This window comes from Piliocolobus tephrosceles, chromosome 17 (genome assembly GCF_002776525.5).
Source record: "Piliocolobus tephrosceles isolate RC106 chromosome 17, ASM277652v3, whole genome shotgun sequence".
NCBI classification, from domain to species: Eukaryota; Metazoa; Chordata; class Mammalia; order Primates; family Cercopithecidae; genus Piliocolobus; species Piliocolobus tephrosceles.
The window spans coordinates 4,786,924-4,807,280 of record NC_045450.1 but is presented as its reverse complement, the minus strand read 5'-3'; the positions used below and the strand labels follow the sequence as shown (position 1 = coordinate 4,807,280).

Below are 20,357 nucleotides of genomic sequence, written 5' to 3'. Positions count from 1 at the left end.
AGGCAATGGTGCTAAGGCTTCGTTACCCACAATGCCGCCCGTGGGCCCGCCCACGCGGCCTGGTTTCCACGCCTGGTCTGGGGTCTTCGGCCCCGGCTCTGGCGTCCCGGGCTGCGAAGTCTGAGGCCAGCAGTCCCACTCCCGCCGAGACCCGTCGCTCCGGTCCTGCCCCGAACTGCCCACGGCCCGCAGGGCTTCCAGTGAGTGCGGGGGGCGTGAAGACGCGGGTCCCGGCCGAAGCTTCGATTTCGCGGCCCGCGCCAGCGCTGAGGTCTGTGCCGCGGACTCGGGCACTGCTCACCCTCCACCTGAGGGGTGAGACGGCAAGCAGTCCGGCCTGGGGGTCCCAGCTCTCCCAGGACCCTGGAATTGGGGGGCTGTTGTGACCACCCACTCGGGGGTGCCTGACAGGGCCGCGTAGGGGCTTCAGGGTTCGCCAGAGCTGGACAGCGGGGATCAAATTGAGGCAGAGTCTGCACCTTCCTCGGCAGAAGGGCCCTGCTTTTCATCAGGTTTCCAAAGGAACCCCTTCCATGTAGGACCCACTGTAATCATGGAAAATAACCATTCTCGAGCTCTGACCGCAAACATCTCTTTTAGGTTGTTTTTGTTTTGAGTCTCTCTCTGTTTCCCAGGCTGGAGTGCAGTGGCGCGATCTCAGCTCACTGCAGCCTCCCGTCCCCCGGGTTCAAGCGATTCTCCTGTCTCAGCCTACCAAGTTGCTGGGATTACAGATGTGCTACCACCACGTCGGGCTAATTTTTGTATTTTTTGTAGAGATGGGTTTCCACCATGTTGACCAGGCTGGTCTCAAACTCCTGAACTCACATGATCTGTCCGCCTCAGCCTCCCAAAGTGCTGGGATTACAGGCGTGAGCCACTGCGCCCAGCCATCCGTTTTAGTTCCATCAGCAACCTGTGTGTGTAGGTCCTGTTATCGTCTGTTTGCCCAGTGAGGAAGCAAAGCCCAGAGCCCTTCAGTGAATTCCCCGGGAATTAATAGCAACGATGGCGTTCATGTACTTCCTTTTCCTTTTTCCTTTTCCTTCTCCATCGTGGGATGAATGGGCCTTGGAACCAGGGCATTGGCTTCCCAGTACAAAGGGCTTATTCAGCCCCAGGGCTGCCCTTTAGATGGTTTTATCATCTCTCCACAGGGCCCTGAAAAAAACCCTCTTCCTGTGTCTGGCCAGAGGTATAGAGACAGACAGGTTCAACTCTAAGGCCTGAAAAGGTACAAGGCCCACCGGAAGCAATGGCCACGGTCCCTGACCTCCAGCCCCTGCCAACCTTGGAGCAGGACCTGGAACAGGATGAGATCTTGATTGTGAAGGTGGAGGAGGACTTCTGCTTGGAAGAGGAGCCCTCCCTGGAGTCGGAGGACCCCAGCCCTGAGACTTTCCGCCAGCTCTTCCGGCTCTTCTGCTACCAGGAGGTGGCTGGGCCCCGGGAGGCCCTGAGCCGCCTCTGGGAACTGTGCTGCCGCTGGCTGCGGCCGGAGCTGCGCACTAAGGAGCAGATCCTGGAGCTGCTGGTGCTGGAGCAGTTCCTGACTGTGCTGCCCGGGGAGATCCAGGCTCGGGTGCGTGAGCAGCAGCCGGAGAGCGGTGAGGAGGCCGTGGTCCTCGTGGAAGGGCTGCAGCGGCAGCCCAGGAAATCCAGGCAGCGGGTGAGGTGGGGGGCATTTTGACCCTCAGATGAGGAAATGGGGCCCTGCTGCTGGGGTCTGCAGCTGGAGATTCCCTGGTCATTGTGTGACTAAGTGTGGCTGCCTGGCCCCTGAACCCTTTTGAAGAAGGCAACTGCAAAAGGTTTCTCAGCCTTGCCCAATGGGCATCCACCCTTTGATTAACCTCATCCTACCCCGATAGCCCTTTATTAGCTAGTGCAGATGGTTTGTGAACACTGTCCTAGGATAGGCCAAACAGGTGTTTTTCTTTTCTTTTTTTTTTTTTTTTTGAGACAGAGTCTCGCTCTGTTTCCCAGGCTGTAGTGGCGTGATCACGGCTCAATGCAGCCTCTACCTCCAGGCTTCAAGGGAATCTCCCACCTCACCCTATTGAGTAGTTGGGACTACAGGCATGCACCACTACACCTGGCTAATTTTGTGTATTTTTTGTAGAGACCGGGTTTTGCCATGTTGCCCAGACTGGTCTTGAACTCCTAGCCTCAAGTGATCCTCCCACCTTGGCTTCCCAGAGTGCTGGGATTACAGGCATGAGCCACTACGCCAGCCCCAAACACAGGTTTTGGTGGGAGAGAGGTCCAGCACCTTCCAAGGCAGGGAGTTGAAAAGGCCCCCAAAGTGGGAGAACACTGAGAATAAAGACCAGGGGCGTGGGGGGCAGTTTGGTTAGAGCCCCCAGAGATTCTAGAACTATGCCATGCAAAACAGTAGCTGCCAGCCACCTGTAGCTTTTTAAATTATAGCTATGCACATTTATTTTATTTTTGTCTTTGTGAGACAGAGTCTCTCTCTGTCGCCCAGGCTGGAGTGATTCTCATGCCTCAGCCTCCCAAGTAGCTGGCGTTACAGGCGTGTGCCACCACACCAGGCTGATTTTTGTATTTTTAGTAGAGACAGGGTTTCGTTATGTTGGCTAGGCTGGTCTTGAACTCCTGGCCTCAAGTGATCTGCCTGTCTCGGCCTCCCAAAGTGCTGGGATTACAGGCATGAGCCACTGCGCCCAGCCACTGTGTAGAATGTTAAATTAGTTCCTCAGTCGCACTGGCCACCTCTCAAGGGCTCAGTCATCACACATGGCCAGTGGCTACTGTACTGGACAGCACAGGACCCTTCTGACACCCCGAAATCTCTATAGACAGTGTCTCTCCACCTCCTTCCGGCCCCATTTGAAGGAGCAGAGGAGGCCTCTTACTCATTCCTGCTGCTTCAGTTTCAGTCATTGAACTCCCGGAGATTAAAAGGGAGAAGTCCTGCCATCTCCTGTTTCAGTTCATTTTTCAGGGCCTTGTGTGGATGGCGCACATGGGCAGTGCTGACCAGCTGCCTTTCTTCCTGTGGCAGTGCTGCTGGCTGCACACTGCTGGCCTTTTGCAGCCAACAGAGGAGACACACCCCTAATGCTTGACCACAGCGTGAGCTGACCACCGTCAGAAAATCCTGCCATCGTGGTGGCCAAGAAATTGGGATTTCTTCCCAGTCGGCCAGCCTCTTTCCCGGCCACTACAGCTTCAGTATTTGGGGTTCCCAGCATGGCTTCCTTCTGTCACGGCACCGGCACCTCTGCACACATATCTCCTGGCCATGACTGAGCTGAGGGGGCGGGCTCTGCTCCCCAAGGGGACGACCCTCCCTTAGAGGTGTGGAATGGTGGACAAGAGGAACCCAGACATGGGTCCCTGATGCTGGGTTTGCAGTTGCCTAGGGATGGTTCTTGTCCAAGTGCTATTTTAGAGCTCACTTCTAAGACCCAATTTCATTCAAATCACCTTTCCTGGAATTAGGAAATAATAATCTCAGAGCACCTGTTGATAATTTCTTCTTCTTTTTTTTTTTCCCCCTGAGACAGAGTCTTGCTCTGTTACCCAGGCTGGAGTGCAGTGGCATGATCTTGGCTCACTGCAACCTCTACCTCCTGGGTTCCAGCGATTCTCCTGCCTCCGCCTCCCAAGTACCTGAGATTACAGGCGTGCTGCCCCCATGCCCGGCTCATTTTTGTATTTTTAGTAGAGATGGAGTTTTTGGTCAGGCTGGTCTTGAACTCCTGGCCTTGAGCGATCCACCCGCCTCGGCCTCCCAAAGTGCTGGAATGACAGGTGTGAGCCACTGCGGCTGGCCAGATAATTTCAAAAAATCTGGCAAATGCAGTTATATGAACTTCTGAAATGAGGCCAGGGCTAACTCAGGGCTCTTCTGGCCCAGGGTCTATCAGGAGGGCCAAGGAATGGAGGGTAAGCATGTGATGGGGACAAGATTGTGGTGACAGGGAGAGACCATGGAGTAGAGCAGGCTGGGAGCTGGCTGCAGGGAGCACTGCCACATGGCTGGGCAGAGGGAGGGAGGCTGCAGACAACCTTGGGGTGGGCAGGTGGCTGGGGTGCCTGAGGTGAGGGGTGTGGGGCCCTGCGGGGATTTTCCTTCTGGCCTTCTAGGAGCTGGTGGGCAAGATCTCTGTCTGTGTGCAGGGCTCAGAGCTGCTTTCTGATGACGAGGTGCCCCTCAGAATGGGGGGACAGTCCTTAAAACGCCAGGCACAGGCTCAGCCAGAGGATCTCTCCCTGGAGAAAGAGGCTCGATGCTCCAGCCAGCAGACCCCAGCCCAGCTGAGCCACAGGCCACAGAGGGGCCCGCTGTTGTGGCCAGAGAGGGGTGAGTAGCACCGCTTTGGAGGAAGGAGAAGTGGTGCAGGGGAGGGGGTGAAGGCAAATGGGGTGTGGCGTGTGGCCAGGGCAGAGGCCTGCCTGGTTGTGGGGTGCACACACTCTCCAACAAGGAGTGGATCTTGGGTGGGCAGCCACTGGGCTGTGGGGTCCTTGGTGTGCAGGGGGCGGCAGGGGTGGTGCTGGGTGAGCTGTGTGACTGGTGATGACTCTGCTCGTTCCCAGGCCCTCCGGCCCCCCGGCATCAGGAGATGGCGTCAGCCTCGCCCTTCCTTTCGGCCTGGTCCCAGGTGAGTGGGATGCTCCTGGTCTGCAGCACCCCGGGGTCTGGCCCGGTCTCCTGTGTGTCACAATTCCTTGTTAAGGGGACAGCTCTCCTGGGGACCAAGGTTTTGGATGTCAGAGGAGCTCTTCCCTGGAGTTTCCTCCCTTGGCTCCGACCCTGGAGTCGCTTCCCCTGGCCTCCTGGGAAGTCTTTTCTTCTCTCCAGAGGCCATTTAAGTCCTCGGCTGTGCCCGGAAGATTCTGTGGTCCAACAGTGGGACAGGGTGGTGACTTGTACCCCGCTGGGCACAGGAATCTCTTGGGACTCCTTGGGGAGACACAGGTTCCTCGATACCCCTGGGCTAGAATGGGAGTCTCCTCTGTTTGCTTTCTCGTTTTTGTTTTTGTTTTTTCTTTTTTTGAGCCAAAGTCTGACTCTGTGTTCACATTGGAGTGCAGTAGTATGATCATGGCTCACTGCAGCCTTGACCTCTTGGGCTCAAGGGATCCTCCTGCCTCAGCCTCCTAAGTTAGCTGGGACTACAGGCATGCACCACCAAACCCGGCTAGTTGGGTTTTTTTATTTTGTATAGAGACATAGTCTCGCTATGCTGCCCAGGCTGGTCTTGAACTCCTGGGCTCAAGTGATCCTCTTGCCTCAGCCTCCCAAAGCACTGGGATTACAGGCATAAGCCACTATGCCTGGCCTGTTTGATTTTTATTTTTATTTATTTGTTTATAATTTATATATATACATGTGTATATATATATATATTTTTGTTTTGTTTTGTTTTTGTTTTTTTGAGATGGAGTTTTGCTCTTGTCGCCCAGGCTGGAATGCAGTGGTGCGATCTCGGCTCACTGCAACCTCTGGCTCCCGAGTTCAAGGGATTCTCCTGCCTCAGCCTCCCGAGTAGCTGGGATTACAGGCACCTACCACCATGCCTGGCTAATTTTTTTTGTATTTTTACTAGAGATGGGGTTTTACCTTGTCGGCCAGGCTGGTCTCGAACTCTTGACCTCGGATGATCCACCTGCCTTGGCCTCCCAACGTGCTGGGATTACAGGCCTGAGCCACCACACCCGGCCTTATATATATTTTTTGAGACAGCATCTCGCTCTGTTTCCCAGGCTGGAGTGCAGTGACGCGATCTCGGCTCACTGCAAGCTCCGCCTCCTGGGTTCAAGCTATTCTCGTGTCTCAGCCTTCTGAGTAGCTAGGATTATAGGCATGCGCCGCCACGCTTGGCTAATTTTGTTTTTTTTTTTTTTTTTTGAGATGGAGTCTCGCTCTGTTGCCCAAGCCAATCTCGGCTCACTGCAACCTCCGCCTCCCGGGTTCAAGCTATTCTCCCGTCTCAGCCTTCTCAGTAGCTGGGATTATAGGCATGCACCACCACGCCTGGCTAATTTTTTTTTTTTTTTTAAACGGAGTCTTGCTCTGTCGCCCAGGCTGGAGTACAGTGGCGTGATCTTGGCTCACTGCAAGCTCCGCCTCCCGGGTTCATGTCATTCTTCTGCCTCAGCCTCCCAAGTAGCTGGGACAACAGGCGCCCGCCAGTATGCCAAGCTAATTTTTTGTATTTTTTAGCAGAGACAGGGTTTCACTGTATTAGCCAGGATGGTCTCGATCTCTTGACCTCATGATCCGCCCGCCTCGGCCTCCCAGAGTGCTGGGATTACATGCGTGAACCACTGCGCCCGGCCTAATTTTGTATTTTTAGTAGAGATGGGGTTTCTCCATGTTGATCAGGCTGGTCTCCAACTCCCGACCTCAGCCTCCCGACCTCAGGCTGGTCTCCAACTCCTGACCTCAGCCTCCCGACCTGATCCTCCTGCCGTGGCCTCCTAAAGTGCTGGGATCACAGGCGTGAGCCACCGCACCTGGCCTAAGAACATTTTCTTTAGACCTCCCTGCAAAGCCCCCTAGACTCATTACCAGAGTCTCTCCGTGTTTTTCCCTCAGCTTCTGGCAACCACAAAGCTCCTTCTTGTCTCTCTGGATTTGCCTGTTCTGGAAAGGGTTTGCTTATTTTTAATCATGCTTTGGGATCAGTCTGGTGCTACATCTGGGAACCACTGGCCCAGAGGCATCCTGAAGTCCCCTGTCTGCCACATCGGGGTTCCAGGGCTGGCTGGCCGTGGAGCCAGGGGATGCTCTCGTCTCCCTGTGGAGCTTGGGCCCCAGTGACTGAGTGTGCAGTGTGTCCACCCCTCCTCGTGGTGAGTCTGTCCCTTCCGCAGTGGTGTCCCAGCTCTGCAGCAGTGGCGCATGGGAGCAGTGGGCGGAGGCACCAGGGCTCGCCACTGCAACAAGAGTGGAGAAGACCAGCTGCACCACCAGGCTTGGCCCCAGCCTTGAGGGGCAGTGGGGGTGCAGCTGCCTGGGCCAGTGGCCTCAGTTGGGGAGGAGGCAGCTTGCTTGGGGCCAGGACTGAGTGGGGTGCATTCTGGCAGGCGCCCGTGAACTTGGAGGATGTGGCTGTATACCTTTCTGGGGAGGAGCCAGGATGCCTGGACCCAGCTCAGCAGGACATGCCGCTGGAGAATGAAGGTAACTTGCAAGGGACCGTGTCCTCTAGGGGGCTTGCCAAAAATAGGAAGTCTCAGGCACCAGTTCCTGGGCTTGGTTCTGTTGGTCCAGTTGGCCTGGGGCGATCCGTTATGACCAGGGCTGCCTGTGTCCCTGCAGAGTCCCAGCTGCAGGGCCTGCACAGGCACTTGGCCATGACCCAGGCAGATGCCCAGCACTGCCTTGCCATCCTTTTCTTCTGCCTCTGCCACCTACACGCTGGTCCTACTTCACTTCAGCTTCCCTGTGCCCTCCTCTGCAGGGCAGAGCTGCCTCTCCCCATCGCACTCGGCACCACCCTGCCCCAGACCCAGCACCAGCTCCTCAGCTCTTTCTCTGCCCGTTTGTCTCTTCCTGCCTTTCCTGATGCTGCTGAAGCCTCTTCTGATTATTTTGTTTTGAGGTGGAGTTTTGCTCTGTTGCCCAGGCTGGAGTGCAGTAGCACGACCTTGGCTCACTGCAACCTCCACCGTCTGGGTTCAAGTGATTCCCCCACCTCAGCCTCCCAAGTAGCTGGGATTACAGGTACCAGCCATCATGCCCGGCAACTTTTTGTGTTATTAGTAGAGATGGGGTTTCACCAGGTTGGCCAGGCTGGTCTGTAAGTCCCGATTTCAGGTGATCCACCCACCTTGCCCTCCCAAAGTGCTGGGATGACAGGCGTGAGCCACTGTGTCCAGCCATGCTGAAGCCTTTTCTAATGACAGTGAGATGTCGCTTTGTATTAGGGTTCTTCTCCAGAGAAACAGAAGCAGTAGAAGATACACACACACAGATTTATTTTAAGGAATGGGTACTCAGACAGCTCCCTTGGTTGCTTACAGAAGTTGACAAGTTTGAAATTTGCAGGTGAGGCCAGCAGGCTGGAAGCTTAGGATTTCTGTGGCACGGTCTTGAGGCAGACTTCCTTATTTGGGAAACCTCCAGCATTTTCTTCCTTTTTAAGACTGAAGAATATTCCATTGTGAATAATGCTGCAGTGAATGTGGGTATACAGGTGTATCTCTGATCAGCTCTGTTTTCAGTTCCTGGGGTGGATGTATCCAGCAGTGGGATGGCTGGAGCATACATGGTCATTCTGTGTTGAATTTTTTGAGGAACTGCCATGCTATTTTCCACAGCGTCTCCACCATCTCGTGTACCCACCAAGAGTGCCCAGGGGTTCTGGTTTTTCCACATGCACACCAACGGTTATTATTTCAGGGGTTTTTTTCTTTTCTTTTTTTTTTTTTTTTTTTTGAGATGGAGTCTCGCTCTGTCGCCCAGGCTGGAGTGCAGGTGCGATCTCGGCTCACTGCAAGCTCTGCCTCCCAGATTCACACCATTCTCCTGCCTCAGCCTCCCGAGTAGCCGGGACTACAGGCGCCCGCCACCATGCCCAGCTAATTTTTTTTTTTTTTTTTGTATTTTACTAGAGATGGGCTTTCACCATGTTAGCCAGGATGGTCTCGATCTCCTGACCTTGTGATCCGCCCGTCTCGGCCTCCCAAAGTGCTGGGATTACAGGCGTGAGCCACCACCCCCAGCGAGTCTCTTTTAAAAATATTTTTACAGCCAGGCACGGTTGCTCACCCCTGTGATCCCAGCATTTTGGGAGGCCAAGGCGGGTGGATCATCTGAGGTCAGGAGTTCGAGACCAGCCTGGCCAACATGGTGAAACCCCGTCTCTACTAAATGCACAAAAATTAGCTGGGCGTGGTGGCTCACGCCTGTAATCCCAGCTACTTGGGAGCCTGAGGTGGGAGAATCGCTTGAAGCTGGGAGGCAGAGATTACAGTGAGCCGAGATCGCACCACTGCACTCCAGCCTGGAAGACAGAGCGAGACTCCATCTCAAAAAAAAAAAACAAAAATAAATAAACAAAAATATTTTTGGAGCTTGCAGTGAGCTGAGATCCGGCCACTGCACTCCAGCCTGGGAGACAGAGTCAGACTCCGTCTCAAAAAAAAAAAAAAAGAAAGAAAAGCATCTGTTCATGTTTTTTGCCTACTTTTTATACTTGTTCGGCTGGGCGCGGTGGCTCATCCCAGCACTTTGGGAGGCCAAGACGGGTGGATCACGAGGTCAGGAGATCAAGACCATCCTGGCTAACACGGTGAAACCCTGTCTCTACTAAAAATACAAAAAGCTAGCCGTGCGAGATGGCGGGCGCCTGTAGTCCCAGCTACTTGGGAGGCTGAGGCAGGAGAATGGTGTTAACCCGGGAAGCGGAGCTTGCAGTGAGCTGAGATTCGGCCACTGAACTCCAGCCTGGGGAAAAGAGCCAAAATCTGTCTCAAAAAAAAAAAAAAAAAAATATATATATATATATATATATTTTTTTACAACAAGGCCGGGCACTGGCTCCCACGTATAATCTCAGCATTTTGGGAGGCTGAGGTGGGAGGATCCCTTGAGGTCAGGAGTTAGAGACCAACCTGGGCTATATAGTGAGGCCCTGTGTATTAGGTCATTCTCGCATTGCTGTAAAGAAATACCAGAGACCTGGTAATTTATAAAGAAAAAAGGTTTAATTGGCTGTACAGGAAGCATGATGGTGCTTTTTTTTCCTTTTTCCTTTTCCTTCTCCATCAGCTTTTGGGAGGCCTCAGGAAGCTTCCAGTCATGGTGGAAGGCAGAGGGGGAGCAGGCATGTCTCACATGGCTGGAGCAGGAGCAAGGGAGGGAGGGGAGGTGCCAGATCTCATGAGAACTCACTCAGTATTGCCAGGACAGTACTAAGAGGATGGTGCCAAACCATTCATGAGAAATCTGCCTCCATGATCCACTCACCTCCCACCAGGCCCCACCTCCACATTGGGGATTACAGTCTGACATGAGATTTGGGTGAGGACATAGATTGAAACCATATCATCCTATCTCTAAAATAAATAAATAAAATATTATTATAACAGGCCAATGAGGTGATTCCAATCCTCCTCTCAGTTTTATTTATTTTCTTTCTTTTTTTTCTTTTTTTTTGAGACAGAGTCTTGCTCTGTCACCCAGGCTGGAGTGCAGTGGCACGATCTTGGCTCATTGCAACTTCTGCCTCCTGAGTTCAAGCGATTCTCCTGCCTCAGCCTCCCAAGTAGCTGGGATTATAGGCACAGGCACCCACCACCACGCCCAGCTAATTTTCCTATTTTTAGTAGAGATGGGGTTTTACCATGTTGGCCAGGCTGGTCTCGAACTCCTGACCTCAAGTGATCCGCCTGCCTCGGCCTCCCAAAGTGCTAGGATTACAGGCATGAGCCACCATGCCCGGCCTCCTCTCAGTTTTATAGATGTGGAATTTGAGGCTCAGTAAGTGCCAAACCCATCTGGCTATCTGGAAGTTGGGCCTGGAGATGGGAGGGGAGGGCAAGAAGGGTTCGCCCAGGAGGGTCTGGGGCTGGAAGCTTCTTAAAGTGGATGTTTCCAAGGGCAGTGGGTGGTTCTGTCCCTCCCCTGTGAGGTCAGCGTGTACTTACCATGCGCAGAGCCTTTTGGGACTGCTGTGAAGACGGCTGCTCCCCCAGCACCCCCAGCACCCCGGTGCACTTTGCACTACCAGGTCCCCAGCTGCAGTCACCCTCATGCTGCAGAGGAGAAGCAGAGAAGTCAAGGGCTTCTTCCTGGAAGGGGCAAAGCCTGGATCATTCCAGGCCCCTCCCCCTGTTCTCCTGTCCTGACGGTGGTGGCTCTAGAACCTGGATGTGCAGAGGGGCTTCAGGGGCTGCACCAAGTACAAGGGAGATCCAGTGGGTGGGACCCATGACTGCTCTGCTCAGCCAGAACAGCCCAGAGCAAGCTTCTCCACCTCGCTGCTGCTGGCGTTCGGGCCAGATGGCTCTCCATGTGGGGCTGCCTGTGCTGGGCAGGAGGTTTTCCAGCAGCCCTGGCCCCTGCCCACTAGAGGCCATTTACAACCCCCTCCCCAGACACAACAAAAATGTCTCCAGACCTTGCCATCGGGTGGGAACCCCTGGCTTAGACGGTACAGCAGAGTCCAGAGTTTGATGGCCCTCGCTCTGTAACTTACCAGCCCGGTGATTTTGGGTAAGTTCCTTAACACTTTTGTGCCCCAGTTTCCCCATCTGCAAGATGCAGGTGGTAACAGCACTGACCCACTGGGTTGTTGTGATGGTCAAATGAGTTCCTGTTTGTTTGTTTTATTGATTGTTTAGTTTTTGAAACGGGGTCTCACTCTGTCACCCAGGCTGGAACTCAGTGGCGCGATCACGGCTCACTGCAGCCTCGTCCTCCTGGACTCAGTTGGTCCTCCGACCTCAGCCTGCTGAGTAGCTAGGACTACAGGCACATACCACCATGCCCAGCTAGTTTTGTTTATTTTCTGTAAAGACAAGATCTCACTGTGTTGCCCAAGCTGGTCTTGAACTCCTGGGCTCAAGCAATCCTGCCACCTCAGCCTCCCAAAGTGCTGGGATTACAGGCGTGAGCCATGGTGCCCAGCCCCTGCTAAATGTTTTGTAGAGGAACTTTAGGAGCCCTGTGAGGCCTTCATCTTCCTATTAGAAGCATTTCCCTTGCCCTCTTGCAATTAATTCTTAGAGATCGTGTTTTCTCTGTCTCAGGACTTGGGATCCGGTTAGAGGATGGCAGTGATGGCAGGGAGAATGCCCCAGTGAGAATGGAGTGGTACCGAGTGCTGTCAGCGCGATGCCAGGGGCCTGGCCACCCGCTCCCAGTTCAGAGGCCAGCCCCAGTCAGGGGCTTGGTCAGGCCTGAGCTGCCAAGAGGCGGCCCCCCGCCAGGAAGAGGGGCTTCCCATGGGACTGACAAGCCGTACACCTGCCCCGAATGTGGCAAAGGCTTCAGCAAGACATCTCACTTGACCAAGCACCAGCGCACACACACGGGCGAGCGGCCTTACAAGTGCCTGGTCTGTGGGAAGGGCTTTAGTGACCGCTCCAACTTCAGCACGCACCAGAGGGTGCACACGGGCGAGAAGCCCTACCCATGCCCCGAGTGCGGGAAGCGCTTCAGCCAGAGCTCCAGCCTGGTCATCCACCGCAGGACACACAGTGGGGAGCGGCCCTATGCCTGCACCCAGTGCGGGAAGCGCTTCAACAACAGCTCCCACTTCAGCGCGCACCGCCGGACGCACACAGGTGAGAAGCCCTACACCTGCCCGACCTGTGGCAGGGGCTTCCGCCGGGGCACCGACCTGCACAAGCACCAGCGGACGCACACGGGGGCAGGCTCTTTGCTGACGCTCCAGCCGGTGGCTCCTGGAGGCCCCGGGGCCAAGGCCTGATCACCGTGCCTGAAACTCCCTTTGCCAGACTCTCGTCCCTGGGCACAGAATTCAGGAAGCTGCCAGAGAGCCTGGTCCAAACGCATTGCCAGCTGCCTGTTTCCTCCCATGGCCCAGTATGAGGCCAGCAGGGGACATTTGGGATGCCTGGGCCGCGGAGGAAGCTGGGCACTGGGTGCAGAGCAAGGGCAAGGATAGATTCTGTGAGTGTCCAGTGGCAGCCAGAACAGGTGACACAGAGCAGGGGCTTCAGCCCCAGAGACGCGCTCAGGAGGCCAGAAGCCCACACCCAAAGCGTTCCCGAAGGGCCCTGGAGGGTCTATCAGCTGCCTCCAGCATCCAGTGGCTGCTGGCGTACAGCCTCATCACCGCATCCCTACCCCTCCACTGTGTGTCTGTGACCCTGTGTGCCATCTCTGTGTGTCCCTCCCCACCCCCCCGCCCCCACCCCCCCCCCTTTTTTTTTTTCGAGACAGGGCCTTGCTCTGTCCCCCAGGCGGGAGTACAGTGCCATAATCATAGCTCACTGCAGCCTCGAACCCCTGGTCTCAAGCGATCTTCCTGCCTCAGCCTCCTGAGTAGCTGGGGTTGCAGGTGTGTGTTGCCATGCCCGGTCTCTGTTTGGTAGGGCCACCACTCATGGGGTTTAGGGTCCCCCAATCCACTGTGACCTCCTCTTAACTAATTAAATCGTCAAAACCCGTGTTTCCAAACAAGGTCACATGTCTGGGTGGACATGAATTTGAGGGGCCCCTCTCTAGTCTGCTGCAGGGAGCCCTGCTGTACCCCAGCCTTCCCAGGACATGGTCTCCAGCTTCTTCATCCTGTCAGAGTTTCCAAATGGAGCCTGGGGCTTTCCAGCATTCCTGTCCCCTTTGCAGATCCATGGCTGCTCTGCAGGGTGGAAGGCACCTGGCTTGGGGAAGCACCCCTGAGTTCCATCTTCCTGACCTGTCGCCAGGGATGTGACGGGCCTGACACCTCCCCAGGGCGGGGACGCAGGGCTGCCTTTGCTGCTCACCCCTTAGTGTCTGGGATGTGGCCTTCCATGGTCGCCCCACTTTGTCTTTCTAAGGTAAGAAGCCTTCACCTTCCAGCTTTTGTGTGGCCTGTGCTGTGTGGGAACTGCTGGTCTGTACACGTCCACGGTGGGTGAGTGGCCGAGAGGAGCAGTGTCATAGGGTCCTTGGTGGGTTTAGTCATTTCGGAAGTTGTAGGGCAGCTGTGGAAACCACTGGGTTCTGGAATGTTCTAGCTAGGCAGTGGTTGTTCCTCATGGGTAGGTGGCCTTGGCCCTCATCCCAGCCCGGGATGCTCCGTTCCATTGGTCACCTAGTCACTGTGTATACATGCACATTTGACCTTTCGGCACAGCCCAGGTTCTAGGTGTGTGACCTGCCCTTTCCTCATTCCCTTAACTGACATGATTTAGTGTAAGAGGCCGGGCACAGTGGCTCCCGCCTATAATCCCAGCACTTTGGGAGGCCAAGGTGGGTGGATTGCTCGAGCCCAGGAGTTCGAGAGCAGCCTGGGCAACATAGAAAGACCTTGTCTCTACCAAAAAAAAAAAAAAAAAAAAAAAAGCCTGGCTCAGTGGCTGGCGCCTGTAATCCCAGCACTTTGGGAGGCCGAGGCAGGTGGATCATGAGGTCAGGAGATCGAGACCATCCTGGCTAACGTGGTGAAACCCCATCTCTACTAAAAATAGGAAAATTTTCTGGGCATGGTGGTACGTGCCTATAGTCCCAGCTAGTCGGGAGGCTGAGGCAAGAGAATCACTTGAACCAGGGAGGCAGAGGTTACAGTGAGCCAAGATTGCACCACTGCACTCCAGCTTGGTGACAGAATGAGACTCCACACACACAAAAATTAACCAGGCATGATGGGGTGTGCCTGTAGTCCCAGCTACTTGGGAGGCTGAGGCTGGAGGATCACTTGAGCCCAGGAAGTTGAGGCTGCAGTGAGCTGTGATTGCACCACTGCACTCACCCTGGACGACAGAGTGAGCCCCTGTCTCAGATAAAAAATATATATATATTTTTAAGTCAGTGTTTCTGGCCTCTCTGTGCTCTGTCCTGTGTCTGCAGAATGGGGCTGCCTGGTTGAGGGACGGCTTTTACCTTATATACCAGCTCTGAGATCTCTCATGGGGCATAAGGTACCCAGCCAGATATGGCCAGGCCACCCTCCAGGAGCTAGCAAAGCACCCAGCGTTGCTGATACCTGTCTCCCCAGCACAGCCTGAGCACCCAGGCCCCTCTCTTATATCCAGGCCTGTGCCGGAGGTGGCGGCCTGGGGGGATGTGTGGTTGGTGTGTGCCCACTTCCCTCCCCGTGCCGAGGCTGTAGCCTCCCGCTGGCTCAGTGGGTTCCTGCCTGTGGCTTGTCCCCATCTCATGGGCGTCATCCTCAGTGCTCACGTTACGGGGGAGTTTTGCAGGAGCTGTGAGTCCCAGGTGCCTGTGTGTGCTGTGATGTTATCTCATGCAGTCCAGTGGGGGCACTCCCATGATTCTCCCTTTTGCTTTGTTTTGAGACGGAGTCTAGCTTCATTACCCAGGCTGGAGTACAGTGGCACGATCTCGGCTCACCACAACCTCCACCTCCCAGGTTCAAGTGATTCTCCTGCCTCAGCCTCCTGAGTAGCTGGGACTACAGGCATGCACCACTATGCCCTGCTAATTTTTGTATTTTAGTAGAGACGGGGGTTTCTCCTTGTTGGTCAGGCTGGTCTTGAACTCCTGACCTCATGATCCACCCACCTCAGCCTCCCAAAGTGCTGGGATTACAGGCGTGAGCCACTGCACCCGGCCATGATTCTCCTTCTTTGGGTGGAGGAACCGGGTCACTGGGAGCATGAAAACCTTGCCCAGGTGGCAGAGCCAGCTTTGGACTCAAGTCTGACTTCTTGCTTCACTCCCCTTGCCTTGACAGACACAGTAATTCACAGAGTTGAACTTGGAACAGAGTTTATTTTCCATCACTGTAAAACATTCTCAGTGAGGTTACTGGCATTAAAAAGGTGGGGGAAATGGAAGAAAATGAGGTTGAAGAAAAAAAAGCCTTTGCTCTTGACAGCTAGGCAACCACAGCAGAGGCGAGGGCAGAGTATGGGGCAGAGGCCTGTTCTGGGTGCACATGTCCCGGAGTGGAGGGCAGAGGAGGGTCTCTGTAGGTGGGAGAGGGCCTGGGGGCTGGGAGGCAGCCTGGCCTTGTGCCCTGCAGGAGGAACCTCCTGGAACTTTATGGAAGCCTGTCTTGCCTTTGACTTGTAACGAAAACACCCCTCATCATTGGGAGTGGGGTTGGGTGGGGATCCCCAGTGGCCCCCACAGATCACATGGGGTCTGGAGAGCAGACGTCTGTGGCCCTGATCTTGGCGGCCAGTGACCAGAGCCAGGCAGGGCCTGTCTTTTGCCTGGCACAAGGCTTGATGCAGAGAGACCCCTGCCCATCCTTGGCGACATGGCAGCCAGGGGTGAACCCCAGGAGAAGTTGGGACACTGGCCCAAAGGCCTGGCACCCTGCTGTGCTGCCTGAGCCCATGGCGCTGTGGGGTCTGAAGTGATGATTTCTCTGTTCTTCCCATGGGGTGGGCAGCGGGACACATCCTGGAGACAAGGTTGGGGAGACACACAGGTGGCCAGGCCAGGACTGATCATAGCAGTTGCAAAAGCATTCTGTGAAGACTGGGCTGCAGGACAGTGCTGACAAAGGAACAGGACCCAGGAAGACCAGGCATGTCCTGTGGAGGGACCAGGTCTTGGCAAGGGGCAAGCAGCTGTCCCCAGCTCTTGATGGTGATCAACAAGTGAGGCTGCTGCTCCATTCTCCACGGAACAGCATTTCCAGGGGTTTCCAGTATTCTGTCTAGATTCATAAAGGCCAAAGGCCTTGAGAATCTATGTATGCCTTTCTATCTTAGGTAAAGAAGAGAAAGAGAAAGCAAATTCTCGTTACTCCTCTTTCAAAAAGTTCATTAAGAGCCAGGCTAGGAGCTCATACCTGTAATCCTAGCACTGTGGGAGGCCTAGGCAGGAGGGTTGAGCCCAGGAGTTTGAGACCAACCTGGGCAACATCGTGAGACCCCATCTCTACAAAAAAAAACAAAAATTAGCCAGGCGTGGTGGCATGCACCTACTGTGTCTCAAAAAGACACAGACACACACACAAAAACACACGTGTATTAGGTCTGTGTGGATAGGCATGCGTGTGTGTTGTGTGTTAATTTAGGTGCCCAAAATAGCAAGTATGCAGGAAGCCAGAAAATAAGGCTTAGGTCTTTTTCAACCCTGAAATCCTCTATGTTTTGCTTGGTTTTTAAAAAGACCTTATTGATGGAAATACTAGATGCCTGTTTAAAAAAATGCAGAACTGGAGACAGACGAAGTCTCAAGAGTCCCGCATAGAGCAGCACCCCGTCCCCCTGCTGTCCCTGCCCATCTCCCTCAGAGGACCAGGCCCCTTTCTCCCAAAGCCGTTGTCACACGTTACATACAGATTTGTATCTGCATCCTTGCTCTAAGTTCATGCATCTGTGACCGAGCTCTAACAGGGTGGCCAACAGTCCACAGCCTGAAGGTCCCTGCCTCTGGAATGCCCCTGCTAGTGGAAATGCAGGGACAAGGGGACGCCGGGGCCCATGGTCCATGGCAAGTCAGCCCGCCCCTGCCCACTCCTGGGATCCCACTACCTGAGGTAGCTACAGCTGGTCCAAGGGAGGCATCAGGGCCTCCCTGGCTGCCCCTGGCTCAGGAGCATCCCCCAGGGCCCTGGGCCTGCCTCTTGGGAGTCGGGCCTGGGCGCTCTGCCCCTTGGCGCAGAGCTTCATATGTTGCTTCCTCACAGTTCCTGATCCAGCCGTGTCTTCAGGGGCCTGAGCCCTCCCGCCACCAGGCCCCTTGTTGGCGGGCAGCTTGGGCTGGGCTATCCCCTTCCAAAAGGCCCTGAGCTGCTGGAGAAGCTGGCTCTTACCGGTACAGCTCCTGTGACACAATGAGACCAAACTCAACCCCGTGGGGGCCGCACCTCCCAGCACTCCTTACTGAAACGGGAGAAAAGCAGGTGAGCCCAGCTCCCATTTCAGAGTAAGAATGCAGTTCAGGCGGCCCATTGCCGCTGCCACTGCTGGGACCCAGGGGACACGGGCGGGATGGTGGAAGCCGAGCTGCCCCCCGACCCTGTGCAGTGGGTGCAGCAAGACCTCACCACAGGCAGTAAACGTGCCAGGTGGAGGGCTTGCTGCGGAAAGCAGAGGTGGGACATGTGCAGGTGGCCGGAGGCCCCTTGGTGGTTACCGTAGCCCCAGGGAGGAAGGACATGCCCCCTCTGCGTCTCCCAGAGCTGCCATCTCCACTTCCTCCTCCTCCTCCTCCTCGCTGTCAGAGGAGCTGTGGCTGGAGCTGCGGGGAGAGAAACAGGTTTCTGGATGTGCCCACTCCACCTGGTGTTCCAACTCCTGTTGGGGCTTGAAGCACTTGGGCTTTGCTGGTGACCCAATGCAAGAGGGCTGCAGCCACACTGGAGGCCGGTGGACGCCCTGCCAGGAGGTGAGGGCAGGTGTGGGTGATGCCCTCTATTGTATAGAGCCCAGCCCGAGGAGGTGTGCCCTGTGCCCCTCTTCTTCCCTCCCTGCAGGGACCCAGGGGGACTGTAGGCCAGACTCTGTTCCAGGCTAAAAGCACTTTTCAATTGAGAATTGATCCAAGCCTTTTGAAGTTCTTGTTCCTCCCCACTGGGATCCACCAGAGGCTTTGTGAGGACAACAGGCAACTCTGCAAAGCAGAGGCTGGTATGGGGTAGTCACTGCCCTCTGGACCTTTCTGGGGACAGGTGGTCTGGTGGCACCGTCTGCCGCAGGTCAATGAAGATGGTGGGGGGCTCTGTGTTAAACCTCATGCCCGGGGAGCCCGGCTTCCTCGAGGAACATCTGAGATGAGAAAAGCAGGTGTTGTGGAGTCACCTGTCTGTGATAACTCTGCGACCTGCGCTGGGTTTGTCCAGTCACAGAGCTCGTGGCTGCCACCCAGTGAGTGCCCACTCTCTACCAAAAGGCACATTAAACACATTTGCTCTTTTACTCTTCAGAACAGCCTGCGAGATTGAGGCCATCGCTGGCCAACAGAACTTCCCTCATCATGCACGTGCTGTCTATCTGTGGTAAGTATAGCCACTTGCCACAAGTGACTAAGTTTACATTGAAGCCATTTAAAATCAAATGAATACAAACTTCAGTTCCTCAGTCACATTCATCACGTTAAGTGTTTAAGAGCCACAAACGGCTAATGGCTGCCATGGTGAACAGTGCAGGTGTCTCTATTTTTTTTTGAGACAGAGTCTCGCTCTGTCACCCAGGCTGGACTGCAGTGGCCAGTGGCGTGATCTTGGTCACTGCAACCTCCGCCTCCTGTGTTCAAGAGATTTCAGCCTCCCAAGTAGCTGGGATTATAGGCATACACCAGCATGCCTGGATAATTTTTTTGTATTTTTAGTAGAGATGGGGTTTCGCCATGTTGGCCAGGCTTGTCTCGAACTCCTGACCTCAGGTGATCTGCCCGCCTCGGCCTCCCAAAGGGCTGGGATTACAGGCGTGAGCCACTGCGCCTGGCCAGGTCTAGCCATTTCTGTCTGGTACTTTGGTTCCTAGGCACAGAAAACTGCTGCTGCTCAGGTGAAAAGGGATGCACTGGTTCTCAGATTCCTCAAGTTTGGAACCCAAGTGTTGGGAGGGCAGGCATATAGTGGGGCCTTAAGGGACCCTGAGGCCCTGCCTCCACCTCTGCCTCTCCCAGCTTCACTGCAGCTTGCCTTTCTCCCTGTGGCAGGACAGGTGGCTGCTGCCCTTCCACCCCTACACAGAGACACAGAGACTGAACAATCCCATGGCCGGGGTCACATGCACCAGGCTGGACCAATCAGCTGTGGCCAGAGGGGCAGGGTCATGTGATAACCTTCCTACTCCCAGGGAGGCCTCATGGCCTCCCACTGAAGGGAGGGTTCCCATTGGGTTTGGGGAAAGAGCAGGTACTTCAGGGCTTGAGTCCCAGCCCTGCCATTTGTGGCCAGGGACTCAACCTCTGTGAGCCTTGGTTTCCCCGTCTCTAAAATGGGGATAAGAGTGACTGCCTGATCAGATGCTTGAGAGTGACTGAGAAAATGCACATGGAGTGCCCCGCCCTTAGTAGGCCCAGTCAGTGCTACAAAACCATGGGGCCGTTGTAAAGGACCACAGGAGCCATGCCTGGCTACAAGTCTCACCTGCTTCCTGCCCCTGCCTCCTCGGTGTCCTGGGGGGTGTCGGCAGGCACCTTCCAGGCACAAGCAGAGGCCCTGGACTGCATGGTGCACAGGAGGGCCAGCTGTTCCATGAGCCTGTCGTCGGCGCTCGGCACCGTGCGGTCTGAGGATGGTCAAAGGAGAGGCTGATTAGTAGGGACTTGGCCCCACTTGTAACTTACAGCAGCTTGAGCCTCAGGACTCCTGGGGTCTCTGCATGTGAACGGACCTCAGGTTCCTCCACTGCCCCCACCCAGCCCTCTCCCTACTCAGCCCTCTGAGGACTCCACCTCCAACTCGGCAGGGCTGAGCGGGGCAGAATCTTTATGAGCAGGGCCTGTAGCACAAGGGCTCTGTGAAGTAGGAGTGACATAGTTTTAAAAGTTTATCCCACTTCCTCACACCCCGGTCCCACTTGTCACAGGTGATCATCATGAACAGTTCTGTGTGCTGACTTTTAAAAACATAACAATAGGATCATCCTCTATAGGTTTTTTTTCAACTTCACTTTTTTCACTTTGTATATTATATGCTTCCATGTTAACCTACGGAGATCCCCTCACTAGCCGCAGTATTCTGTGCTAAAACGATCTAGCTGGACTCCTACTGAATAGGGGCTGTTCCCAGCTTTTCAGATTTTTTTTTTTTTTTTTTTTTTTTTTT

The 20,357-nt window shown here is 54.9% G+C and overlaps 2 protein-coding genes across 5 annotated transcripts in view; one reads left to right on the top strand and one right to left on the bottom strand.

Annotated features, from left to right (window-relative positions):
* ZNF500 (zinc finger protein 500) lies at nucleotides 1-16,364 on the top strand. 3 transcript variants are annotated; one of them, XM_023225862.2, is made up of 6 exons: nucleotides 1-200; nucleotides 1,158-1,669; nucleotides 4,150-4,333; nucleotides 4,570-4,634; nucleotides 7,066-7,162; nucleotides 11,737-16,364. In XM_023225862.2, the coding sequence occupies exons 2-6, from the start codon at nucleotides 1,256-1,258 to the stop codon at nucleotides 12,417-12,419; spliced, it is 1,443 nt and encodes a 480-aa protein (XP_023081630.1). In that variant the 5' UTR covers nucleotides 1-200; nucleotides 1,158-1,255; the 3' UTR covers nucleotides 12,420-16,364. The 3 variants fall into 3 exon arrangements, with proteins under 3 accessions (XP_023081630.1, XP_023081631.1, XP_023081632.1); XM_023225863.2 differs by having other exon boundaries at nucleotides 7-271; XM_023225864.2 differs by having other exon boundaries at nucleotides 7-315.
* Nucleotides 16,021-20,357, bottom strand: part of C17H16orf71 (chromosome 17 C16orf71 homolog) — a 14,683-nt gene continuing 10,346 nt past the window's right edge. Inside the window, exons 6-10 of one of the 2 annotated variants that reach the window (XM_031934432.1) lie at nucleotides 19,677-19,818; nucleotides 18,238-18,348; nucleotides 17,717-17,821; nucleotides 17,113-17,404; nucleotides 16,021-16,335 (exon numbers count right to left, since the gene is read on the bottom strand). In XM_031934432.1, the coding sequence (XP_031790292.1) occupies nucleotides 17,122-17,404; nucleotides 17,717-17,821; nucleotides 18,238-18,348; nucleotides 19,677-19,818 (641 nt within the window). In that variant the 3' untranslated portion in view covers nucleotides 16,021-16,335; nucleotides 17,113-17,121. Of the gene's footprint in view, nucleotides 16,336-16,357; nucleotides 17,405-17,716; nucleotides 17,822-18,237; nucleotides 18,349-19,676; nucleotides 19,819-20,357 lie in introns of those variants that run through there. The other variant, XM_023225861.3, reaches the window with a different exon arrangement.

What these genes read in the sequence shown, in the direction of transcription:
- ZNF500 (XM_023225862.2), top strand. Translation starts at nt 1,256, where the DNA reads ATGGCCACGGTCCCTGACCTCCAGCCCCTGCCAACCTTGGAGCAGGAC. An exon ending in CCAGGAAATCCAGGCAGCGG is followed by an intron (nt 1,670 to 4,149) that starts GTGAGGTGGGGG and finishes GTCTGTGTGCAG; the next exon opens with GGCTCAGAGCTGCTTTCTGA. An exon ending in CATGCCGCTGGAGAATGAAG is followed by an intron (nt 7,163 to 11,736) that starts GTAACTTGCAAG and finishes TCTCTGTCTCAG; the next exon opens with GACTTGGGATCCGGTTAGAG.